The sequence below is a fragment of the Gossypium arboreum genome, chromosome 13 (assembly GCF_025698485.1).
Source record: "Gossypium arboreum isolate Shixiya-1 chromosome 13, ASM2569848v2, whole genome shotgun sequence".
Taxonomy (NCBI): Eukaryota; Viridiplantae; Streptophyta; class Magnoliopsida; order Malvales; family Malvaceae; genus Gossypium; species Gossypium arboreum.
Window position 1 is genome coordinate 106,207,549 of NC_069082.1, and position 25,870 is coordinate 106,233,418.

The window sequence follows — 25,870 nt, forward strand, 5'->3', positions numbered from 1 at the left end:
GCAACAACATGTAAGAACCAATTAATTATCTTATTAGAGTTCACCAAGAAGTTACATTTGTTGGTGTCAGGGTGCTAACCCTAACATATGGAAAATAACTTTCAAGAAACCCTTAACGAGTTTCAATAATACAGTATAATAGAAAACCCTACGAACCAAGTTCACAAAATTTGAGTACTTAAGGGGAACTCGCGAACCTTACCTTGTTTAATAACCTTGATATGTTACGAGCCCTGTTCACAAAAATCAACCTTGTGTAGAAAGACTTAATAATCCTTAAATATGAAAACACTTAGCAAAACCATTACACGAACCCCAAACAAGCGAACCCCTAGTAGACAGTAGGCAAACCTTTTATGTTAAACTTTGCTCGTATATATGCGAACATTTACTTATTATGCATGTAAACCCTTATTAATTCTGTATGCGATCCATACAAGTATGAAAACCCTTATTAGTTTTTGAGCAATGACTAAATGAAATTTTGTTAAGTGTTTTGATGTAAGAACCTATATGATGTTCGCTGCATGAAAATATCTTAAGCATATATTACATGTTTTATATTGAGGTGTAATGGATGATAGGTTGGGTATTAATGGAGAGTCATTTTGGTGGTTAATGTGGCGTTCCATGACTCAGGTTCGACAATCAGATTGGGTATGTGGTGTTACAATATTACTGTCCTAAAATAATCATTATATAAAGTTTAGAGTACTTAAAGTTAAAATCATTCGAGAAGCTCCTTCGATAGTTGCATCCAAGCCCTAACCTCGGGGGTTTTCTATGTGATCTAATAAGCTCAGTATGAGTCTCAAATCTAGTAAACAGTAATAAATAGTAAATATAACACTCAAGCCAGTAAATATATAGAATCTTATGAACAATATAGAATTACATAGTTTAGCAGTGCATGAACATGTTAATGCAGTGTTTTCAGAAAAAGGTTCTACCCAACACCACTTCACACCATAATAAGAGTTCTCCAGAATTCATCCAGCCAATAACATAGTTTGTGGACAAGCCACCAGTAATGTAGATAAACTACCAGTATTGCAAACAAGCTACTAGAATTGTGGACAGGCTACTAGAATTGCAGACAAGCTACCAATACTTCCTCCTTACAAAACCGTCCCAACCCCAATGTAGTATGACATGTTTTTAATGATACAGAGTAGTATAGTAAGCATGACTGAAACATGCAATTAGTAGCAGAATCAGTAGGCATGATTTAGACATGCAACCAGTACAGTGGCATGAAATATTATGCACTCGGTAAAATAGTACCATAAACCACATTTTTAACATGTGACTAAAATTTTAGAAATAATATACATGATCTATCATTTAATCAATCTCAATATTAGACCAGTATCATGTTTAAATATCACATATTATGCGAAATATCACCAGGTCATATAATATCGAACAAACACGTATGACATCACCAATTCATTAGATCGGAGGTACTTACTTGAATTCAATCCTAATAAAGGATTTTATCAATCACCAAGAATACTTAGTGTATTCGCTTAGTCAATATTTAGGAATATATTTAAATAGTCACTTTTATTAATCAATAATTACATGAATTTTATGAACAAATCGTACACTACATCAATAAGTTGAAACCCACACCTAGATTAAGGGTCTCATGACACTAGATCAAATCTTCCCCACTTCAACGATATGGATCTAATCAGATCTCGCTTGATCTGATCAAGTAATGATAGTATGACACCAAAGGTACACACATTAGTTCTGATTTTAGTCCAAAATATTCTCTTATGAAATTATTTTGAGGAACTTACTCTATTAATCATCGAAGGAGATCTAAGAACTTCCTTTACAGTAAGGCGAATCCAAACAATCTAGATTGAATCCTTTATGAAAATATTTACGCAAACATTAGTCACAGATTCGGCTCATATATATAAAAAAGAAATGAGTGAGATAGATGAACGTATCTTTACTTACTCTATATTGGGTTAAATCGGAGACTATGAATCAATTAGAGAATTTTGCAAAAGTGATGGAGGGGAGACTATTGAGAAATAAAAAAAAAAGTAATAGTGAGTAAGATTATTATTTAATAAATTGAAAAGAATAGAGAAAAGAATGATAATAGTTAAATTATGACCAAGAAATGAAAAGAGGAGGAAAAATGAAGAAAAATAGGCGATGGCGGTGACGGTGGCAGTAGAGGTCCGGCAATAAAGGTCCAGCGGTGGAGTTAAGAAAGAGAATGGAACAGGCGATGGTGGTATGGCGGAGGCTAACGATGGTGGAAGTGGTGCAAAAAGAGAAGTGGTGGCACAAGAGGAGGAGAGGGAAAAGGAAATTAAAACAAAACAGTTCTTTTCTTTACTTACTAGGCATGGCATACAAGGGTCAAAGGGGGAGAAAGATGGAAAGAAGTGAAACTAGGGGGAGAAAAGGAAAGGAGGGGGAACAAAGGGGAGTGAAAATGGGGATACAAAAGAAAGGATGAGAAAGATAAGAGAAGAAAGAATCTCTCTTACATGGAAACAAATATGGGCAAAAAAAAGGGGTTTGACCAAGATGTTTATGCCAAAATTAAAAATAAAAGTAGGAGAGGGGACTCGAACTTGGTTATCAAGGGAAACTACACTACTTCTTAACCACTAGGCTAGAACACATTCTCACTCAAGAATTAATGATAACTAAATTTAAATCGGATGTGACAACTCTACCCTCCTTAAAAATAAATTTCATCATTGAAATTTACCTAATTAGAATAGATGGGGATATTATTGATGAATCGAGTCCTCTAGCTCCCAAGTAGTCTCCTTAATGCTATGATTTTGCCAAAAGACCTTTACCAGTGGAATCCACTCTTTCCTCATAAATTTAACCTCACGCTCCAAGATCCGAACTGGCTCCTCAAAAGATAAATTTGGCCTCACCTGAATCTCATTAATCGGAACCACATGAGATAGGTTAGATCGGTACACCTCAGTATATAGACATGGAACACGTCATGGATATAGTCAAGCTCTGAAAGTAACTCAAATTGATAAACCACAGGTCCAACCCTATTAAGAATCCTATAAGGCCCAATAAACATTGGGCTCAACTTGTCCTACCAACCAAATCACAAAACCTTATTTCATGGTAGCACTATTAGAAATACCCGATCCCCGAAAATAAACTCTATATCCTTTTTTTTCAAATCTATATAGGATTTATGTTCATTCAATGTTGCAATCAATCTGTCTTAAATTAGATTAACAATACTCTCAATCTACTGAACCAAATCCGTCCCAACATTTTCTTCTCACCTAACTCAGTCCAACACAAAGGTGTATGATACATTTGACCATATACTGCCTCATAGGGTATCATTTGAATGCTGAACTGAAAGATGTTATTATACACAAAATCTGCTAGTGGAAAATGCTCCTCCTAACTACCTCAAAAATCAATTACACAACCTCCTAGCATGTCTTCAAGGATCTGAATAACCTGCTCAGATTACCTATCAGATTGTGGATGAAAGCCATACTAAAGTCCAGTCGAGTATTGAGAGCCTCATGTAACATCTTTCAAAACTAAGATGTAAAACAAGGACCCTGATTTGAAATAATCAATACTGGTACCCCATGTAGTCTCGCTATCCCTGAAATATACAATCTCGCCAACTTCTGTAGATAATAATCTGTATGGACAGGTAGGAAGTTAGCTGACTTAGTCAGTCTATCCACAATAACCCAAACTGAACCTTTCTTAGATGTGCCAGGGGTAACCCACTAATAAAATCCATATTCGTTTGCTCCTATTTTTACTGAAGGATCTTAATAGTATGTAACAAGCCAGAAGGAAACTGGTGCTCAACCTTCACTTGCTGACACGTCAAACATTTAGCCATATAATAGATTACCCCACACTTCAGACCTGACCACCAATAAAGTTCTCTCAAATCACAGTGCATCTTATTCCAACTAGGATGTATAGCGTAAGGGCTACTATGCGCTTCTTGAAGTATGGACTATCTTAGATCTTTGCTGTCCGACACATAATATATTCCACGATAACACAAGACACCATCAGAATTGAACCCAAAATCTATAGTCTTACCCTCCTCAATCTGTTTAATCTGAGGTAAAAGAGACACATCTAAAGGTTGCTTCATCTTAATCTCATCAAAGGCTTTACCTGTAATTCCGCGAGTAAGCCACCATCACCAAACAAACTCAGCTTAGTGAACATCGCTCTCAAATCAATCATTGGCCTTCTACACAGTGCATCAGCTACGACGTTAGCTTTTCTTGAATGGTGCTCAATGGTATAATCATAATCCTTAAGCAACTTTATCCATCTTCACTGCCTTAAGTTTAACTACTTTTGAGAGAGAAGGTACTTCAGGCTATTATTATCCGTGTAAATGATACACTTCTCACTATATAGACAATGCCTCCAAATTTTCAAAGCAAAAACCACAATTACCAGCTCAAAGTTAAGAGTCGGGTAATTGCACTCATGCTATTTAAGTTATCTCGATGCATAGGCCACAACCTTACCATATTGCATCAGTACAAAACCAACACCAGTGTGGGACACATCATTATAAACCACATAATCTTCCCAGACTTGGGCTGAATTAAAACCAGTGCTTGAGTCAAAATGGACTTAAGCTTCTTAAAATTGGTTTGTTACTCAGTATATTTAAAAGGAGCATTTTTCCTCAATATATTAGTCAAAGGGGCCTTAATCAATGAGAATCCTTCCACAAACCTCTAATAATAATAGTAAACCCAAGAAAACTTCGGATCTCACTAACATTCTTAAGCTGCTTCTAATCTAGAATGGCCTCAATCTTCTTTACATCAACACAGATACCTTTATTTGATACTATATGACCCAGAAACATCAACTCTCTAAGCTAGAATTCACACTTACTCAGCTTAGTATAAAGCTTCTTCTCACGGAGAATCTGCAGAATAACCCTCAAATGTTCATCATGCTCAAGTTCAAACTTAAAGTAGATCAAGATGTCATTGATGAAGACTACAACAAACTGGTCAAGGTAAGGCTAAAATACCTGGTTCATTAAGTTTATGAAAGTAGTTGGAGCATTCATAAGATCAAAGGGCATCATCAGAAACTCGTAATAACCATATCGAGTCCTAAATGCGGTCTTAGGTACATTGGATTCCTTCACCTCCAACTAATAGTACCCGAACCTTAAGTTGATCTTAGAAATCACTGTATCACCTTTGAACTGATCGAACAAGTCATAAATCATTAATAAGGGATACTTGTTCTTTACGATCATCTTGTTCAGTTGCTAGTATTCAATGCAAAGCCTTACAGATCCATCATTCTTCTTGACAAACAAGACTGAAGCTCCCCATGGTTGAACACTCGGTCTTATGAAACCATAGTCCAAAAGTTCCTGAAGCTGAATACTAAGCTCCTTAAGTTTCTTAAGTGCTATGAGGTAGGGAGCAATGGACACTAGAGTAGTCTCAGGCAATAGATCTATCCCAAACTTGACCTCCTACTCCAAATGTAATCCAGACAACTTTTCCAAAAAAAGGTTAGGGAAATCCCTCACAGTTTAGATACCTTTCACAGCTATTACAGTTACATTTGTGTCTAAAACATAAGCCAGATAAGCCTCGTATCCCTTACAAACCAACTTCCTAGTCATTAAAGCGAAGATCACATTAGATAAGTAATCTTTACGCTCACCAATCATCAAAATCTACATACCAACTGAAGTCTTCAGAATAACCTTCTTCGAAGCACAATTTAAATTGACTTGGTGTTCCACCAACCAGTCCACACCCATAATTAGATCAAATTCTCTAAAGGAAAACTCCATCAGATCAACTAGAAAAACTTCCCAAAAAACTTCCAACTAGTATCTTCTATAAATCTTATTCACAGTAACAAATTGTTCTAAGGGACTGACTACAGTTTACCAGCCATCAAATAAGAAACATACAAGTGGTAGATCCAATATCTATCAAAGTGAAGTACTGAACATAATTAACTATAAAATTACTTGCTATGACATTAGTTGCATCATGATCCTCTCTGCGTCTGACCGCATAGACAAGGGCAGGCTGCCTAGCATCAATCCAATTTGCACTATTCTGACCCTAACCTCTCTAAGGTTATTACCTAGCCTTCTGATTCTAAACCCTATTTTACACTGAATATTGTATCTGATCATTATGTTGCAGACAATCCTTAATCTTATGCTCTATGGACCCGCACCTTAAACAAGCATCCATCTTTCTCCAACAATCACTAGAGTGTTGTTTACCACAATAAGCACAGTTCGGAGTCTTGCCTTTGGTACCAACTACCACATTACTCTACCGAGGTCTATCGTCTCTAACTCACTTAATGGGTCACGATGCCGCGATAGTGGGACCAACATCCCTTTTAATATGAGCCTTAGCCTTTTTTCTCCTTTCACACTTCACACGCTTAACTTTCTAAATAATCTTGGTTTTCTCTACTAAAGTTTTGAAAGCCCTCTCTTAGTGTGCAGTGACTTGCATCATCAGATCATACCACAACCTATTTTCAAATCTAACACACTTATCCTACTCATTCGTAACTATCCCCTAAGCATATTGGGTGAGTCTCAAGAATTTGGCCCCATTCTCAACTACTAACAGATCCCCTTGCTTTAGTTCAACGAATTCAAGCTTGCGAGCCTCCATATATCTGGTGCCCACATATTTCTTCTGGAAAGACTCTTGGAAGTAATCCCAAGTCAATCTCTCCGCTTGCATACCCCTCATAACGGACTGACAGCATTGGTAAGCCTTGTCCCTTAGAAATGATACCGTACCTTTCAATTTCTACTTAGGGGTACAATCAATGTTATCCAAGATTCTTTTCGTAGCCTCCATCCAATATTCAACTACGGTAGGGGTCGTCCCAACAATGTCCCTAAATAGCTCAGCTCCATTGGATCAAAGCCGTGTGATCACACACGCTCGTGTGGCTCCGACACGCCTGTGTCCTCAACCCGTGTAACTCTCTGTTTATGACATCAACAATGAAATGGGGTCACATGGCCAAGTCACACGCTTGTGTGCTAAGGTCGTGTCCCTCACACGGCTGAGACACACGGTCGTGTCTCTGCCCGTATGGCCAACACTTAGGCTATTTTTCAAGCCTTGGTCAACCATAAACCCTCACACATTTATACAACATCAAGGACATATAACATGGCATCCATTCAATGATTAAACATCTTCAATTAAGCCACAAACATAGCATTTGCATGTCATCATACTTGTATTTCTCATACTCATTTTATAACAGGTCTGGACATACTAAACCATATTCATTTGACTGGACATACTAAACCATATTCATTTGACCTTGTCATTTTTATTACCACTTATACCTTTATACCATGGTTATCTTTATGTTAATATTCTCAACTTAATCATCTAGCATTTATAGTCATGTCTAATTCATATCCTTACTGTTACATATCACACACTCACATTAACATGTTTCTTTAAGGCATTCCACACCAATTTCATTCTTCATCAACATCACTAACTTACTCTAAATTTACACTTTTATACTAAGAATATGGTCACATCTATTGATCAAAGTTCATCCATCAAATATGCATACCATATCATACATCCATCGATAACAAGCCATCACACATGCGCATCATCAAGACATTAGAACAGTCATGCAAAATCAATTAAGTTTACAACCCAATGATCAAATGTAAGCGATATCTCATGGCTCTATACAAATGAATTATTATAAGCCAACTCAATTGGCCAAATCATGAAACACATATCATAAAGTACACATGCCACTCACTTGAAAACACTTAAGATTTATTAATACCCCGGCTCGATAATTTGATAGTGTGATGCTGCCTCTACGATCTCCAACCTTGAGCTAAACTGACAACACTAAAAGAAATGGAAAGGAGAGGGGTAAGCTTTATAGCTTAGTAAGCTCGTATGAAAATAATAATAAGCAATTTATTAACGTGCTTTTTCCAAATTCTTACAACATGTTCTCATGGTAACACAATCGAAACTACACATAATTCCACTATTTGCTCATATTCCAGTCAAGTTCTCTACTTGAGTCATAGTCACTAAATTACTTATAACTTGAGTTAAAAAACTCTAAATTAAGATCTACTAATTTTTCCTAAAATCAGACTCACATATCTTCTTACCATAAAATTTATAGAATTTTTGGTCTAGCCAATAAGTAAATTTTATTCTTCAAAGTTACCCCTGTTCTGTTGTTTAACAACTTCGACCTTTCTTTACTAAAATTTATTTATCTCTTAGAACGGGATCCGGATGATGTTCCCATCTATTTATCTTGAAAATAGACTCATTAAGGATTTATTCATACAAATTCTAGCTAATAATTATTCTTGTACAATTTTTTGGTGATTTTCCAAAGTTAAGACAGGGGAGCACAAAATCACTCTAACCCTATCTCACAAAAATTCAAATATCTCATAATATGAAATTCTTTTGCTTACACCGTTTCCTCAATGTGAAACTAGACTCAATAAACTTTAATTTCATATATTATTCAATTTCTAATTCAATTTTCATAATTTTTGGTGAATTTTTCAAAGTCACACAACTGCTGCAGTCCAAAACTATTTTAGTGCAATATCATGATAACTATCATATGATGGCATAATAAACATAATCATAAACATAAGTTTATTCATCATTCAAAACCTTTGACTTACTTATCACCCACATACCTCTTTATTATGAAACATCATATAATAAGGCATTAGTGGTAAGTTTAGTGTACATACCAGTACCAACTCGTAATACAACATATAATCATAACTTCCTTAGGACTTTCGTCCAATCATCCATTACGTTACCCGTTGAACACTCGGAATACTATTGGATACGCGGAAAATTTGCACATAGTGCATCAAATGTAGCCACATGCTACCTCATATCACAATCACATATTGCTTGCTCACGAGCAAATCACGAGCTTGCTCACACAAGCTGACAGTTAGGACGTAACTACTCGGGCTACTCACACAAGCTGACAGGTACCCGCAACACATGCCGGGCTACCTAGCCACCGGTAGGACGTACAAGACCAGCACCCGGATTCACATATCACATATACACACATATTCATGAGCTCATATCCATATAGTTCCTAGTGACATGTCACATTGTATCCTAAGCTATTCCTAAGGTTCAAATGGGATTTTTCGATACCACATCTCTGTCGAACTTACTCGAAGTGTCGATCTCACTATCCATAGTACCAATTGCCCATTCATAGCATAATAAGGCATAACTCAAATAGAAAATAAGATTTTAAGAATTTACATAACATATATCATATATTTCATATATCACTTGTCATGTATCATCATTTTCTTGCATTTCATATAATATTCTTCCATGTCATATTTCCACATCATATACACCATTCCATCAACTTTTCCAATATATTAAATCATACAATATATGCAATAATAGTAAGGAATATAATTCAAACATAACATTACATTATTATTATCATACGAACTTACCTCGAATCCGAGCACAGCTTATTATTCCATTTTAGTCCATAATCTCGTACTTTCACGATTTAAGCCCGAATCTCGATTTTCTTGATCTAATATTTCAAATATAGCTTATTTATTACTCACATTATTAAAATTGACCCAAAATTCTTATTTTTATAAATTTTCATTCTTACCCCTAAATTTTCACATATTTATAATTTAGCCCCTAGGCTCGTAAAATGATTTTCATTCAATTTCTTTGTACTTAAGCCTAGCCGAACAAATTTCATAACTACATCAGCCCTCAATTTCCACTAATTCACACATTTTATGACACATTTTATAAATTTTACAATTTAGTCCTTTTATGCATTTTTACCTAAAATCCCTTAGTAAAAGTCGTTTCTCTAACCATAAACTTGTATAATCTACCATTAAACATCAAAACACATGCATATCACTCATGGGTAAATGTTTTAAACATCAACCCTAGCTCACATAAATGGTAGAAATAGCTAGATCTTGTTACGAGGATTTCAAAAAAGTAAAAATCAAAGAGCTTGGAAAGCTTGAACAAAACCCTAGCGATGACTTCCATGAAAAATTCAGCCAAAGGTTGAAGATGAGCATAAATTTGGCTTTTATTTTCCCTTTTTATTATTTTAATTACCAAATGACCAAAATACCCCTAACTTAAAAATATTCTATTTCACATATTTCATATTCATTTTTGTCCAAAAAATTAACCAATGGTCTAATCACCATATAAGGACCTCTAATTTAAAATTTCATAGGAATTAGATGCCTTTAGCTTCTAGAACTCAAGTTTTGCACTTTTTACAGTTTAGTCCTTTTGACCAAATTGAGTGCCCAAACGTCAAAATTTTCGAACGAAATTTTCACGAAATCATTCTGTGAATTTGTATACCATAAAAATATAATAAAAATAAATTTTCTTATGTCGAATTTTTGGTCCTGAAACCACTGTTCCGACTAGGCCCAAAATCAGACTGTTACAAACCTTGAGTGATTTCAGTCTAATAGTTCAACTACAACTTATAGTCTATGGTTTTTCTATAGTTAGTAATAAGAGTACTTATCTAATATCAGCGTCGAAGTCTTGGATTTTTTTTGTAAAAAAAACTTTATAAAATTTATTTGTGACATGGTTCCCAAAATATCCCTTAAAACATGCATGCAAATTTTGAATAAAAACCACAGTCTGAGTTTTGAATAAGGCTATGATACCACTAAATGTAACCTTTCAAACCTAGCCTATATGTTATGGCCGAATTTTGAAGACTACATTGGCCACCGGAATGGTACAGAAAAACTTTTGTATTTTAAATCATAATTTAAAACCATTTGACTTTTTATTCAAAACTAGTGAACTTGGTTATTTGCCTTTGTTTTGAGAAATCATGTTATTTTCAAAATCAACCGTCCTTAAAACTTCGTTTGTAAAGATTAATTATTTCAAAAGAAAAAACTAAGTTGGATTTTATTAAAAACTCATTTTCAATATTGCTGCGAAAATTAGTGTTAAAATCATATTTTCATTAAAAACCAATTTTTCATGTATAATTATTAAAATATCGAATAAGCAGTTTAAAACTTTAAGTCATTCAAATCAAAATAAAAATCTCCCAAAAAATAAAGTCACATGTCATAGTCCATAAAGAAAAACATAGCAGTTCCAAAATAATCATTAAAATAAAGTTTAAAGTACTTAAAGTTAAAATCATTTAAGAAGCTCCTTCGATAGGCTCATTCAAGTCCTTACCTTGGGGGTTATCTGTAAAATTGGTAAACTAAGTAGTGAGCTAATAAGTGAGAAGGTTTGGGTAAAAATATAAGCCCAAAAAATGGGCTAGGCAAAAAAAAGAGGCCCGTTTAGAAAATGGGCTGAGTTTTAGGTAAGGCTTTTTTGGCCTGAGCCCAGCCCGACTCGAATATGCAAAAAAAGTTTGTTGTTTTTTTACTATTTTCTTGCTTTTTTAATATTTTGTTGATATTTTTTTGTTTTCTTTCACTATTTTGCTACCAATTCACTATTATGTTGATATTATTTGTTATTATTGTTTGGATATAGTATAAGTTATATTTTATTGTTAATTTTGTTACTATTTTAGAGGTATTTTCTTGTTAAGTTGCACTTATCTTAGTATTATTTAAGTATACATATTACTTTTTTAAATTTCTTTTCAATTTGTTGGGAAACTTTTATTTTTAATGATTTTAGTATTTTTGATGTATTATATTTTTTAAAAAAATTATATAAAAAATTAATACAGCCGATGGCCTAGGTTTAAGCATTTATATTCGGACCGGGCTGAGCTGGGCCCAATCCCGACCCAACCCATGGACACCTCTACACTTAAGCTAGTAACTATACAGAATATTACGAACAGTATAGAATTAGATAGTTTATGCAATGCATGAACATGTTAATGCAGTGTTTTAAAAAAAAATGTCCCACCCAACTTCGCTACACATCATAATAAGAGTTCCTCACAACTCATCCAGCCAATAACACACCAGTTTGTGGACAAGCCACTAGTAATGCAGAAAAACTACTAGAATTGTGTACAAGCCACTAGTATTGCAGACGAGCTACCAGTAATTTGAACAAGCCACCAAAAATACAGATAAACTGCACTATTATGGACAAGCCATCAGAATTGTAGACAACCTGTCAGTACTTCCTCTTTACAAACTTATCCCAACCCCAATGCAATATAACATGTTTTAAATGATACAAAGTAATACAATAAGCATGACTAAAACATGCAATCAGTAGCAGAATCAGTAGGCATGATTTAGACATGCAGTCAATAATAGAAATAGTGGCTTGAAATATCATGCACTCGGTAAAATGATACAATGGGCGGATTTAATGATGCTTTTAGTGTTAACAATACCATAAACCATATTTTTAACATGTAACTAACATTTTAGTAATATGATACATGATCTGTCATGTAATCAGTCTCTATCAAATCAGTATCATGTTTTAATATCACATATTATATGAAATATGACCAAGTCATACAATAACGCACGAACACATATGGCATCACAGATTCATCAGATCTGAGGTACTTACTTGAATTCAACCCTAATAAATAATTTTATCAATCACCAAAAATACTTAGTGTATTTTCTTAGTCAATATTTTAGAGCAAATTTAAACAGTTACTTATAGTAATCAATAATTACATGAACTTTATGAGCGAATCATACACTACATCAATAGGTTAAAACCCACACTTGAATTATAGGTGTCGTGACACTAGATCAAATTTTCCTCACTTCAACGATACGGTTCTAATCAAATCTCGCTTGATTTGATCAAGGAATGATAGTATGACAACAATGGTACACACATTAGTTTTGGTTTTAGTCCAAAATAGTTCTCTTATGAAATTGTTTTGAGGAACTTGCTCTATTAATCATCAACAAATATCTAAGAACTTCCTTTGCACTAAGGCAAATCCAAGTGATATGGATTGGATCCTTCACGTAAATATGCTACACAAATATTACTAATAAATTCGGCTCATATATTAAAAAAAATTTGAGATTGATGAACATATCTTTAGTTACTCCATATTAGGTTAAATCGAAGACTACAATTTAATTGGAGAATTTTGCAAAAATGATGAATGAGGGGCGGCTAGGGAAAAATCAAAATAAGTAATAGTGAGTAAGATTATTATTTAATAAATTGAAAAGAATATAGAAATGAGTTATAATATTTTGGTTATGACAAAGAAATGAAAAGAGGAGGAAAAATGAAAAAACGAGCAGTGGCAACGATAGTGGAGGTCCAACGTTAGAGTAAAGAAAGAGAAGAGACAATGGTGATATGGTGGTTAGTTGGTGGTGCGGTGATGGATAACAATGGTGGAAATGGTGCAAAAGAGAAAGGTGGTGGCATAAAAGGAGTAGGAAAGAAAAATATAAGAAGAGAGGGAAAAGAAAATGAAAACAAAACAATTATTTTTTTTTACTTACTAAGGACGACATACAATGGCCAAATGGGGAGAAAGATGGCAAAGAGTGAAACTATGGGAAGCAAATGAAAAGAGGGGGAACAAGAGGAGTGAAAAGGGGAATAAGAAAGGAATTAGGATAAAGATAAGGGAAGAAAGAATCTCCCTTGCATGGAAACAAATATGGGCAACAAAGAGGGGTTTACCAAGATGGTAAATGTTTGTTTTGAAACTACACTAGTTCTTAACCAATAGGCCAAAACACATTCTTACTCAAGAATTAACGATAACTAAATTTAAATGGGGTGTGACAGAATTGATATAGATACCATTCTAATACTAGATTTATTTATCTTACTGAAAATCTCATCCAACACAATTGAAATTAGATTTCATTTCATTAGAGATCATGTCCAAATAGGAGATGTAGTTCTAGAATCTATTGACACTTTGCACCAACTAGCAATATTTTTACTAAATCATTAGATAAGAAAAGATTTTGGACACTTAGGAAAGAATCAAGTATTACTACCTTACTTTTATTTTGTGTTCGAATGATTTTGTGCACTTTGATGTTTTCAAAATGTTTTATGACTTAAAATTGATTGAAAAAACATGAACCTATTGAATGTGTTTGAATAGGCTTTTCTTAGTTGATATAATCAATTTTTGATACACTTATAGTGTTTTATGATTCATATGCGTCATACTTAAATTTTGCATTTTAAGCATATGAAATCATTATAATTTGCTAAGAAGTCATTTTAGGATAGTTTAGGATGTATTAGGACATAGAAATTGAGTTTGGGCAAATTTCCACACCTTGTAAAATAGAATGGGAATTTGGTATCGATACTGATACAAAAATATCGATACCTATCAGGTTTTAAAGATTTATGCACCGTGCTTTTGCAAAATCAGTTTTATTTTACCCATAACTTTTTCTCTACCATTTTTAAACCTTTCAAACCCTAACACTCAAAACCATCAAATCTTCCACTTTTTTTTTCAAAATCTTCACTCAAAACAACCTACATTATTATTTTAAAACCATGCTTAGGTAAAAATCTCATTTGTTTTATTTCAAATTTTACTCAATTTTTTTGTTAAATTCATGGTTGAATCTTGTTATTAGGATGATATGGAATATATTTGTACTGTTGTTGTGATTCAGGAGGTTTCCTAAAACCAATCAAAACTCTTGCCCACCAATTGTTCAACAAAATTCCCCAACCATATTTTTAAGTCATTTAGTGAGTCCATTGCATCTATTTAGCTAGTATGCCTTTAAAGAAACGTCCTCGAATTGATAATGATTGTTTTAAAAACTCTGATGGATGTTATTGTTTTAACACTTATTTTTCTGCTCGCAATGCAAATGTTTCTTGGCCACTCGATTTTGATTCTTTAATCGGTTTTAATTTTTCCTATCTTCCTACTTTGGCTGAATGGCATTGGGTTGATTTTTGCAAAATCTGCTCTCAAACCCATGCCAATCTTGTTCGAGTATCCTATTTGAGTGCTTTGCTCAGACATGATGAAATGAGTGAGATGTTGTTGCTATCAATTCTTCTTTAATGAATACTCTTATACGTCTCATAGTAGAAAATTTTGGAGATTTTTTAAAACTTTTGCTCGGTGGGATTTCAAATGAGAAAGGCCCTTATAATTCAACCTTGACCATTCCAAGCTTGAACGCATCCGAGTACAATACCATTTTTTACATTTAATTCTTACATGGATATTATGTTTGATTTCTAAACATGCTATTATTTAATCCATTGATTATTGGTGGATTGATTATTTTCAAAACAATAGGCATCTCAACTTCACACTTATCATGTTTAATGACATTACTAAGGACATTGATAAGGAACTTACCAACACCCTTACTTTGCCATTTGGAATGTATCTTTCTTACATTTTTAAATGTTTAAAAATCCCAACCTGAGGTGACCCTCCTTTGGCCTCGTCTACTCCTCTTGACTTTGGTGCCCTTCATCATGCTAGATATAAGAAGGATTCACACACTAGCAAATGAGTTAAGAATGTCCAACTAGCAACTCATGAAGATGAAGATGTTGAGGGAAGTCACAATGAAGATGTTGAGGGAGTTCATGAATGAGGTTCCTCCTCCTCCCGAGCGTGTTCTTCCTCCACCTACTCATTTGGTTGGTTTTTCATAAGTTGCTCATTTTCCGTCGAGACCACCACTATATTTGGCACCATTAATTCTTTGGGCAATGAATTTTGAGGTTTTTGAGTTGAGGTTAACAATGAATTTCATAGTTTGGGCTCTAAGATGTCTTTATTGGAGGATCAAATGGCTTAATTTATGGTTAATTATCCTCCATTGTCGCCTTTTCCTCAAGAAGATTAGAGTAGCATTTTCATTCTCATACATCTTTTATTTGCATCATTAGTTTAGTCTAACTTTGTTTCCTATTACTATGAATGACTACACTTAATGTTTATCTAGTATGTTTTGAAGTTTTTGTTTCACATCTTAATTCCAATTTTTCTCAATTGTTTCCTTTTATTAAACTAACAATATCTCCCTCTTAAGCTTTACTTGTTGCTTTTTTATAAAAATGGGGAGGGGGGAGAGAAAAGTAAATTTTGGTGAATGATTGATTATTTCTGCTTATTCCAAATTACAAATTTAGTGACTAAGTTTTCGAAATGTCTTTAAATAAAAATGAATGACCAATTTATAAATGAATGCCAAATTTTGATAATGAACGACAAATTTCTCTAAGCCTTAAATTGGAAATTATTTTTAGAAAGGGGAGCAAACTTATTCAAAACTAAATTTACCAAAATGTTTTGTTATATCAAAAAAGGGAGAGATTGTTGAACCAAACTTTACTTGGAAAATGATTTTGATATAACAAATATTATGTTTTGAACAAAAATTATTTTAAACAAAACGTGGCAAAAATATCATTTCAAATGATATTTAAAAAGAAAAATTGTGGGGTTCATACTTAGAAAATATTTTAAGGCCAAGTTAGTTAAACAATTTTTCAAAATTGGCATTCTGACTTCCAAAGGATTTATTAAGTATCGATATGGTATCGATACATTATATTTGGTATCAATAAAATTCCCCTTATATCAATATTGATGGCTACAATTATCACTAAATTAGGTGTGATGCTTATAGTACCGGTACTTGTAGAAAAAGTATTGATAACTGTTGTTGCAAGTGACATTAATGCATTGATATTTTTATCCCAAACGACTCTATTCAATATTCCAACAACCACAACGGTTGGAAATCAATTAAAGGGTATAAATATCAACCTCCAAAGGGTCTACAATAATAAGAGAGATTATCCAAGCAAAAATTTCAACCAATCAACCTATGTGCTTAAAGTTTTCATGATTTTCTTGTACACACTTGTGAGCTTCCATTGTTTTTTTATTCAGCTCAAGTGTTTTATTATTTCATTTGTGCTAAATTGGCAAACAATCCAATCTTTTAAGGATTAATTCTTAGTTTGCTTATTTGTAACACTCTTTAAGAGGGTTTTATCTTAAGGTTTGGGTAGAAACCTTAAGGGAGTTATAAGGTTAAACCTTATCCTCAAAGGTTAGTCAAATTAGTGAATTTGGAAGAATCCTTGGTAGTGAAAAGTTAAGGTAGTGGAGTAGGCAATTGGGGTTGAACCACTCTAAATAATTGTGTTCACTTGTTCTAATTTTTTTCAACCTTCCACAATTTTTTAAAAGCCAATTCACCCCCTCTTTTGGTGATTTCGGATTGATTATTCAAGCTAACACATTACTATAGTGGAATGACTTCGTGACTAAATGAGTTTATAATTAATAGACGAAAAGCTGGAACTTAATTATAAATGATTTGAGCCCTAATTGCATATGTCCAATCGGTGCCTCCGCTAGCACGTTGAAACCTGAAATGAATTGCATATTGAATCAAATGAACAGAAATGATAAAGTTGGAGAAATGGGAAATATTTGGAAATTAATGTGGGTTTCTCTAAATGAAAATGACTTGAATAATTAATTTATGGTTTTTGAATTATTATTTAATTGATTGATTAAATAATTGAATTTTGAAAATAAAAATAAATTAATTAATCATAGTGAATTCGTTGAATGTAGAAATATTAAATATATTTTCTTATAGATTCTTTTACGGTAAAATCGTCATGATTTTAACATAATTAGAATTGAGTTGAAAAATTATTTAATTGAGAATTAATTAATTAATTAATTAATTTAAAATGTTTATTTAAGGAAATAGAAAAATAAGTATCGGGTTAGATTGAATTATAAAGTATTGGGTTAAAAGTTTAGGAAGTATTTGTAATTGGACCCAATAAAGGAGAGACCGAAAAACCTCCCATGATTAATACATGAGACGACAAACCCTAGTTTATTTAGCTAGGGTTGTCGCCCCACCTAATCCTAGTTAGACTAGGAGTTCATTTTAAATTGAAATAGACTTCTATAGTTCAATAAGAATTTCATCTCTTCTCCCTATAAAAAGATGGAACTAGTAGTGCTAAATATACAATTTTGAGATATTGTTATTTTGCTCGAAAATAGTGATAATTTATTTTCTAAGTATACAATCTATATTTTGAAATAACAATTCCATCGGTTTTATTAAAGAGAGATTTGTTTTCCCATTGAAAATAAAGTAAATAATTTTTGGTTCTGTGTGTGATTCAAATTTGTTCGAGCCCACACTCGAAGTGGTTCATGGTACGAGAATAGCAGAGAAGGTTGTTTAGTTGAAAGCCGGGAACGAAAAGGATCTATCTAGTCAAGAACACGTGTGATTTCAATAAAGGGTGTATTGCTATAAATATCATAAACCGGCTCAGTTTTCAAAATTTTAATTTTCCGCTATATAAGAAAATTGTTTTTGAACCATTTTTTTCTAATACAAAAATTGAATGCAGAGTAAAATTAACAGTTTGGGGGTTTGAATGTTGTTATAAGGAGGTAAAGAAATTTTTATAAAAGTTGTTTTGCAATTCATTCCGACCTATTCTATGTCTTATTTTTTGTTGCCAAAAACTCTTTGCGAGGAATTGGAAAACATGAGTAAATTTTGGTGGCAAAAGTCCCATAATAGGAAAGGTTTGCATTTTTGTAAATGGGCTGATATGTGCTATTTGGAGGATGGAGGGTTGGGGTTCCACAATTTAGCGAAATTTAACATAGTATTGCTTGCGAAACAGGGTTCGCGTCTTGTTCATAACCCATATTCATTAGTTGCATGCATACTCAAAGCAAAATGCTACCCAAACTCGGTACTTTGCCATACATAGGAAGGGTACGAGATGGAATGTTGGCTCGGGGAGAAGCATATCCATTTGGAACAATAAATGGCTTCCAAGATTTGCGGGATACAAAATAAATGAAACTACGGTTAATAACATAATTGAATATGTAGCAGATCTTATCGACCACACACACAAAATGGAATGAGGAACTGGTAAAAGGAATTTTTAAGCTATCATAAGCAAAGGCCATTCTGTACTTGCCACTGTCCAACAATACCCAGGAAGATTTCCTCATCTGGCAAGAAGAGAACGCCGACTACTATTTTGGTTTCAAATCGTATGGAAACTAATCAAAACAGGGAACAAAAGGAAATTTACAACAAACTCTGGAGGCTACAAGTTCCCCCAAAATTAAAGATAGAAAATTGGCGTTTTATTCTAAACTATGTTCCTACATATGCTAATCTTCATAATAAGCGTATTGTAAATTCTTCAATCCGTCTCAGGTGTCGAAGGCTATAGCCTCTTGTGGTCCTGCAAAAGAGGTTTGGGGTTTGTTCTCAATTACTTGGCCAACAAATTTACAATTTAACCGTGCATTGCACGAGAAACAATTAATTATATATATATATATATATAAGCAATGTTTAAATATAATTGATAATAAATATTTAATAATAGAATAAATAAGAAATGGAAAAAATATTTTATATTTAAAGAATGCTGCTTTTAATATACTTATGAAAATGTTTGAAGTTTAATTTATTAATTATATTTAATAGTAATTATAAGAAAAACTAATAAAATATTTATATATTTTAATTTTATCAAAATTTATTTAAATTTTATTATTAGACTTTTAGTTAATGTGTAATAATTCCATTATATATTTATTTTTTGTCTATTCCATGATATTATTTTATTCAATCAAACATTATAATACTAATGTCGATCTAATACATTTAACAAGTAAGACTATGTCATACCATTATATTCGATTCTATTCTCTTTCAATGCCTATATTTGGATAATTTTTTTATTTAAGCAAAGGAAAGTAAAAAAAAGGTTGAATATCCTTTACTTTCCTTTGAATTACTTTGGTTTTTTTTCTTCACTTCAATGTGAGAGAAAAGATGGGAAAGGAAAATAATATTTCCTTTAAAATATGAAATATAATTTTATCCTACCAATCTTTTACATAAATTATTCTATAAAAAGGATATGTTTAGAAAAATAATAATTATAACCCATCTTTTACTTCTTTTTTTCTTTACAGTTTAATTAAGGTGTTATTTGATAAATTGAAAAATAAACATAACAAAATTAAGTATTGAATTTAAATTATAAAATTATTTAATATATTAATTAAAATTTTACTGAATATAATTAGATTTTTTAAATATAAATTATAAAAAATATAGTCTACAGTTTTATAGAAAAATTCTATCAAATATAAATAAGATTGAAAATATATAATTTTTTGAATGATGTATCAACCAACATCCAAATAAAGCTTGGTAAAATTTTCTTTATTAATTTTAATTATAAAAATAAGTATATATACATATATCATTTCCTTTCATTAACCTTACTTTCTTCTTTCCTTTATTATTATTTTTTAAATGAACCAGATCCAACTGAAAATTAAAAATTTTGGAGCCCTTAATTTATATAAAAACACCATAAATATAAGGAAACAATGGTGGAAATTTGAAAAGCTTGAAGGGCAGACGCAATTTCCAATTTCAGATCTGGAAATCAACCCAAATTGGAATTGGGTGTTTTGGATAAGATCGACTGTGTACAAACACACTACCGTTATTTTAATATATTTTGTCAGCGAAACTGAAAGAATAAAAATAAATTTATTTATTTATTTATTAAATTCAATTATAGTTAAGTTCCATTTGGTGAATTGTCTGTAGCGCAATCCTAGGTGTCTGAAAATATGTGTATTAAACAGTTTGGAGAGTGGCTTTGCGGAATCTCGTAGTTGGGTTTATCTTTTCACTCACTCTGTTGGCTAAACTGCTTTTCTAGGGTTCATTTATCTTTCGCCTCCCTCTCTTTTCTTTTTTCAATCCCCTCCTTCTTTCAGGTCTCTTCTAATCTATCTTTTCTTTTTATGTTTTGGCTTTCAATTTCAATTTGACTGCTTTTTTATTTTTATTTTTGGTACTGTTGAGTTCCTTTTCCATGGTGGATCTTCCTTTGTTTCAGCTGAGATATCCTTGTTTTTCATTTACAACTTAGAGGCAAAGCTCAAGTAACTTGATTAAATCTTCTTTACTCTTTGGACTGATATTCAAGAATCTTTATTGTTTAAAAAAACAATTTGATTATTTTGTTATGTAACATCCACAGTCACTGCTTGGTTTTTAACTGATCAATTGTAATAGGTAAAATGCAACGGGCAGTTCGAGCTTTTTCGGTGCACGGAAATACTGTGAAAAATGCGATCTTGCATCGCATTCGGGTTGTCAATCCGGTTATACGACCCGTTATGTTTTCCAGATCACTTACATCTACTAGTATGGAAGAACATGGCTTCGAGAGCACCACTATTTCAGACGTTTTGAAAGCCAAAGGCAAAGGTGCAGATGGATCCTGGCTTTGGTGCACTACGGATGACTCTGTGTACGATGCTGTGAAATCGGTAGGCATCGTTTCCATTTCCATAGATTCTCAACCTTTTTTTAGAATACTTGATTTGCCTGCTTATTTACCTCCTATCTGTTTCAGATGACTCAACACAATGTTGGTGCTCTGGTGGTTGTTAAACCTGGAGAGCAGAAATCAATTGCGGGTATCATCACAGAGAGAGGTACTTAGCATGCACCGGGACTAGAAATTTTCAATGAATGAAGGATTTAGTATTCTTTGTATAATCTACTGGGATTCACAACATTCGCAATCTACTCATTTATGTTGTTCAGACTTATATATTTTCCTTGAGCTACTTGTGTCTGTTGATATACATGTCTGACCCATATTCGTATATGGGTACGGGGATATGATCCTTCATGAAAAATTCATTGGAAACATACTCGTATCTGACACTAGCACCTGAGCCAAGTAACATAGCTAACTATGCTAGGACTTTTTATATTATTTGTCCTATAATACAATTAGTTGGAGACATTAGACAAAACTAAACCCTATATAGGCTAAAGCATGCTGATAGTTGCCTTGTTCCTTCTTAATGTCACCCTTGTTCTATCTGTTTCTTACTCCACCTTTGCCATTGAATGCAATTATTACCATTATTTGGTCTGGATTCTTCCTTCAGCTCTTTGTCATGTCAATGAACCACATACTGCCCCTTTTTCTTGAGTATTGCACATACCAAATTTATAACCCCCATAACAGTCTTTTGGCTTGGCTAAGACTATAGTTTGCTTCATTTTGCCTTTCTCAGCTATCAAGAGGAAGAGATCTTGAAGGATTTTGTGGACTGGTACGATTTTGATAAGTTAATTTTTGCTATTTGATGTTTTACTTTCAGATTATCTTAGGAAGATAATAGTACATGGAAGATCATCCAAGTCAACTAAAGTTGGGGACATCATGACTGAAGAGGTATTGTTTTTGCTTTTATTCGAGTAAATTTATAGGTTTACTTCTATCATATATGGTCGATTGTTTAGATGTACACTTATACCAATTCTAAGATTTTATTAAATGATGGTTGTAGAACAAGCTCATCACGGTCACACCTGAGACCAAAGTTCTGCAAGCAATGCAATTGATGACAGGTAATATGATCTACTGCCATCTACGACATCCGTTTTTGGTGTTCACTGGGCTGTTCATTGTCAAGCTAGTAGTAACCTATGTAATTTTTACAGATAACCGAATCAGACACATTCCAGTGATCAATGAGAAGGAAATGGTAGGCATGGTTTCCATTGGAGATGTGGTTCGTGCTGTGGTGAGCGAGCACCGTGCAGAGCTGGACCGCTTGAATGCTTACATACAGGGAGGTTACTAGATGATGATGATGATGATGATGATGGAATATAGTGTATGTTTCACTTGTTGGACTTAAGCAAGCAAGCAAGGGGAGAGCTTGCAAATATGCTATGTTTTCGTGGTTTTTCTGTGAAGATGCAAGTGATGTTGGAATAATTACCATGTGGACTAAGTGTTTGACAATAATCATTCTCATTTTGCTTCCTTCCTATTTGACTAGGAAAGTGGCAAAAGCAACCTTGATCAGTTTGATTTCTGTTTTTCTAATTCTTGAACGCATTAACTCGGCGAGTCACGATTGAGCCCTTTGCATAGGTATCAACTAAAAAATAAATTAATTAAAATCTGGATATGCTTTCAACATTTTTATTCCTACTAATAAAAAAAAGAAGCTTTTTTCTTAAAATTTTATTCAGAAATTGAGAAGTAATAACTCAAAAGTAACAGCTGAAAGAAAACCCCATGAAAATACGTATTCTTTTTGACAAATATTTAGTTGGTTTAAAATATGTTTGTTGACTGAATTTTAAAATGATACTACATGATCACTAATATTGTGGTTTTGTTATATTTTATCATTAAATTATTAAATGTTACTATTAATGGTGTAACGGGTCAAGATAATGTGACATGTTATATTATCATTTCAGATAAATTTTAATTCAAATTGTTCGCTAATCATTATATATATATATATATATATATATATATTATTTTTTTATTTTTTTTTTCCTTTTTCCTTTATTTCTTTATTTTGGCCTCACCGCCACTATTAGCCATCCAAACAAAAGCTCCTATTCCCCTCTTTTACTTTTTCGGTTAGTCTTACTTGAACCGTTCAAAACTCATGAAACCAACATCCAAATTTTGATCTTTCAAACTCTGACCGGTAATCATCACCATTTTGGAGTGTCTGCTTCTCTGGTGTCTTCACTTTCTCTTCACCGTTCGGATTCTCCAACTACTCTTAAATGGTGGTTTCCTCATGCAATCAATTTGGTGGTATTATTATTCAGACAAGAAGAAAAACCAGCAATATGAGATCATTCAATAATTTATGAGTAAACTACTAAAATAGTCACTTTTGTTTATTTTATGCTATATTTTAGTAATTTATATGTGAAATGTTATGTTTTAGTCAGTTACGTTATCATGTTGTAGCATTTTAGTCACTAAACAATTATTTGTCGTTAACGGTAAACTAACTTGCTCAAAGCCTGTGACCATCGAACCAAATGCATCCGATGGAGGTCTATTACTTAGATGGGGATCATTTGGCCCACGAGAGCTGACCCGATTCAATGAACTGTTGGAGAAGCCTGTCAGATTGAAGCCTGGTTGGCCCGATAGCAAAGATATGGCAACTTAGGCAACTATGGTAACTAATCTTTAAAGATAGAGGGAATCATATCTTGTAAAGATTAGGTAGGATTTGATATGGCAATATCTTGTAAAATCCCTTAAATCATGGGATTGGTTAATCTCATCCGTCGATGTAATTGTATCTTGACCGTCGGTTTTGGGGGAGCTCAAGTATAAATAGAGAGCCTCCCCTTCATTTGTACTTACTAACACGTTAAATCATCATTTCAAACAAAAAATTTAGGTTAAATTATACAATTGGTCCCCATATTTTTTTCGTTTTGAGTAACTTTTTTTCTTTTCTAATATTTTAACTTTCCTTTTATTTTTCATTCTCTTGTGCTTCTCCTTTTGTTTTTCTTTCGTCTCTATTTCTTTTAACGTAATTTTTCTATATTTTCCATTTATTAAAACTAATCCTTATACTTTATGAAGGTGATTCCCACTATTTTATTTTTGAAATCAAAAGAAAGTAGAAACTTGCCATGGGAAGGGAGTGTTGGAAATTGTAAATTGCAAATTCATAATTATTCATGAGCACTTATTAGAAAGTGATGATTTATTCAAAGGATACATTTAATTCTATGAGACATGTTATTCTAAGAAGTATGTCCAATAGAAATCAAATGTAAAGGGTTGTGACTCTTCAAAGTATTTTCCATTGAGTGTATATAAATAGAGGGTCTATGGTGTTAAAAAAATACAATTACAATCAATCTTATTTTCAAAAATTAGAGTAAGAGTTAGGAAATTCCTCGCTTTTGCTAATCAAAGGAAATTCAAAGCTTTGTTATATCCTTAGAGGACCTTTGTCTTAACCCTCTAGCAACTTTGTGTGGGGCAAACAATTCTATTTGGAAAGCGTCACCCATGCCTCGAAGTCTATTGTTTAATTTAATATTGTCTCCGGATCTATCTTCTCCTCTCAATATTTTCCAATAGGGAGCAACAAAGAAACCCTACCGATGGTATATCTGGAAGATTATCAAGCGAGCGACAAAGTTCAAGGAACAATGGAGGAGTTAGGGACATACTAGGATGAGTTCTCCAACTAAAGATCACTTATTTATCGAAAGAATCATGATGCCATCTTTCGGTGTCAAAAAAGGAGAAAAGCCAAGTAAGCTAAAAGGCTCCAAATTAGGCACAGAATTTGAGACTATTGACTTTTCCCGGCATTATAACCTCTATATCAAGGTGAAGAAACATCTATCCAACATGATAACAAATAGGGATGAATATGTGGATCTTTCATGCCAAAAGGTTTCTAAATCCTTAGAGAGGATTCTTTCTCTCTCAAAGTATAACTTGTCCTTTTATGGCAGCTTGGGAGGAACTTAGAATCTAGCTTTATAACTGCACGAATGAGATTTATTGGCTGTGACGAATTCTAAAATGTGAATTATCAATAAAACTATGTTAGCCATCTAAGTCAAGTAACAACAGAGGAACCGGAGAGCCAACTTTGCTTTTCGAATGATAAGTTAGTGATGAAGTCCAATGTGATAATGCAATTTTGAACAAACTCGAAACTTGTCTGAATGATGACAAAGAAGATCAATTTTATTGTTCTACTAAAGATGAAATGTGTTCGATTATTTTATGATGCAATCATGAACTTATATTTAACCTTCATGAAATGTATGCAAGTGGTGTGAATATTGTTGAAGAAGAAAATATGGTTTTAAGGGAAAGGAACCTTCATAAAGTATAGGGACTAGTTTTGACAAATAGAAAACATAGAA

General features: G+C 33.0%; 1 protein-coding gene across 3 annotated transcripts; it reads left to right on the plus strand.

Moving 5' to 3' along the window:
• The first annotated feature begins 20,461 nt into the window (after positions 1-20,461).
• On the plus strand, positions 20,462-23,030 carry LOC108461197 (CBS domain-containing protein CBSX3, mitochondrial). Of its 3 annotated transcripts, none has more exons than XM_053024371.1 (6): positions 20,462-20,592; positions 21,191-21,447; positions 21,534-21,615; positions 22,297-22,370; positions 22,486-22,546; positions 22,640-23,030. In XM_053024371.1, exons 2-6 carry the CDS (start codon positions 21,196-21,198, stop codon positions 22,780-22,782), a joined length of 612 nt encoding a protein of 203 aa, XP_052880331.1. In that variant the 5' UTR covers positions 20,462-20,592; positions 21,191-21,195; the 3' UTR covers positions 22,783-23,030. The 3 variants fall into 3 exon arrangements, with proteins under 3 accessions (XP_052880331.1, XP_017616434.1, XP_017616435.1); XM_017760945.2 differs by lacking the exon at positions 20,462-20,592 and adding an exon at positions 20,618-20,889; XM_017760946.2 differs by lacking the exon at positions 20,462-20,592 and adding an exon at positions 20,686-21,057.
• The last annotated feature ends 2,840 nt before the right edge of the window (positions 23,031-25,870 follow it).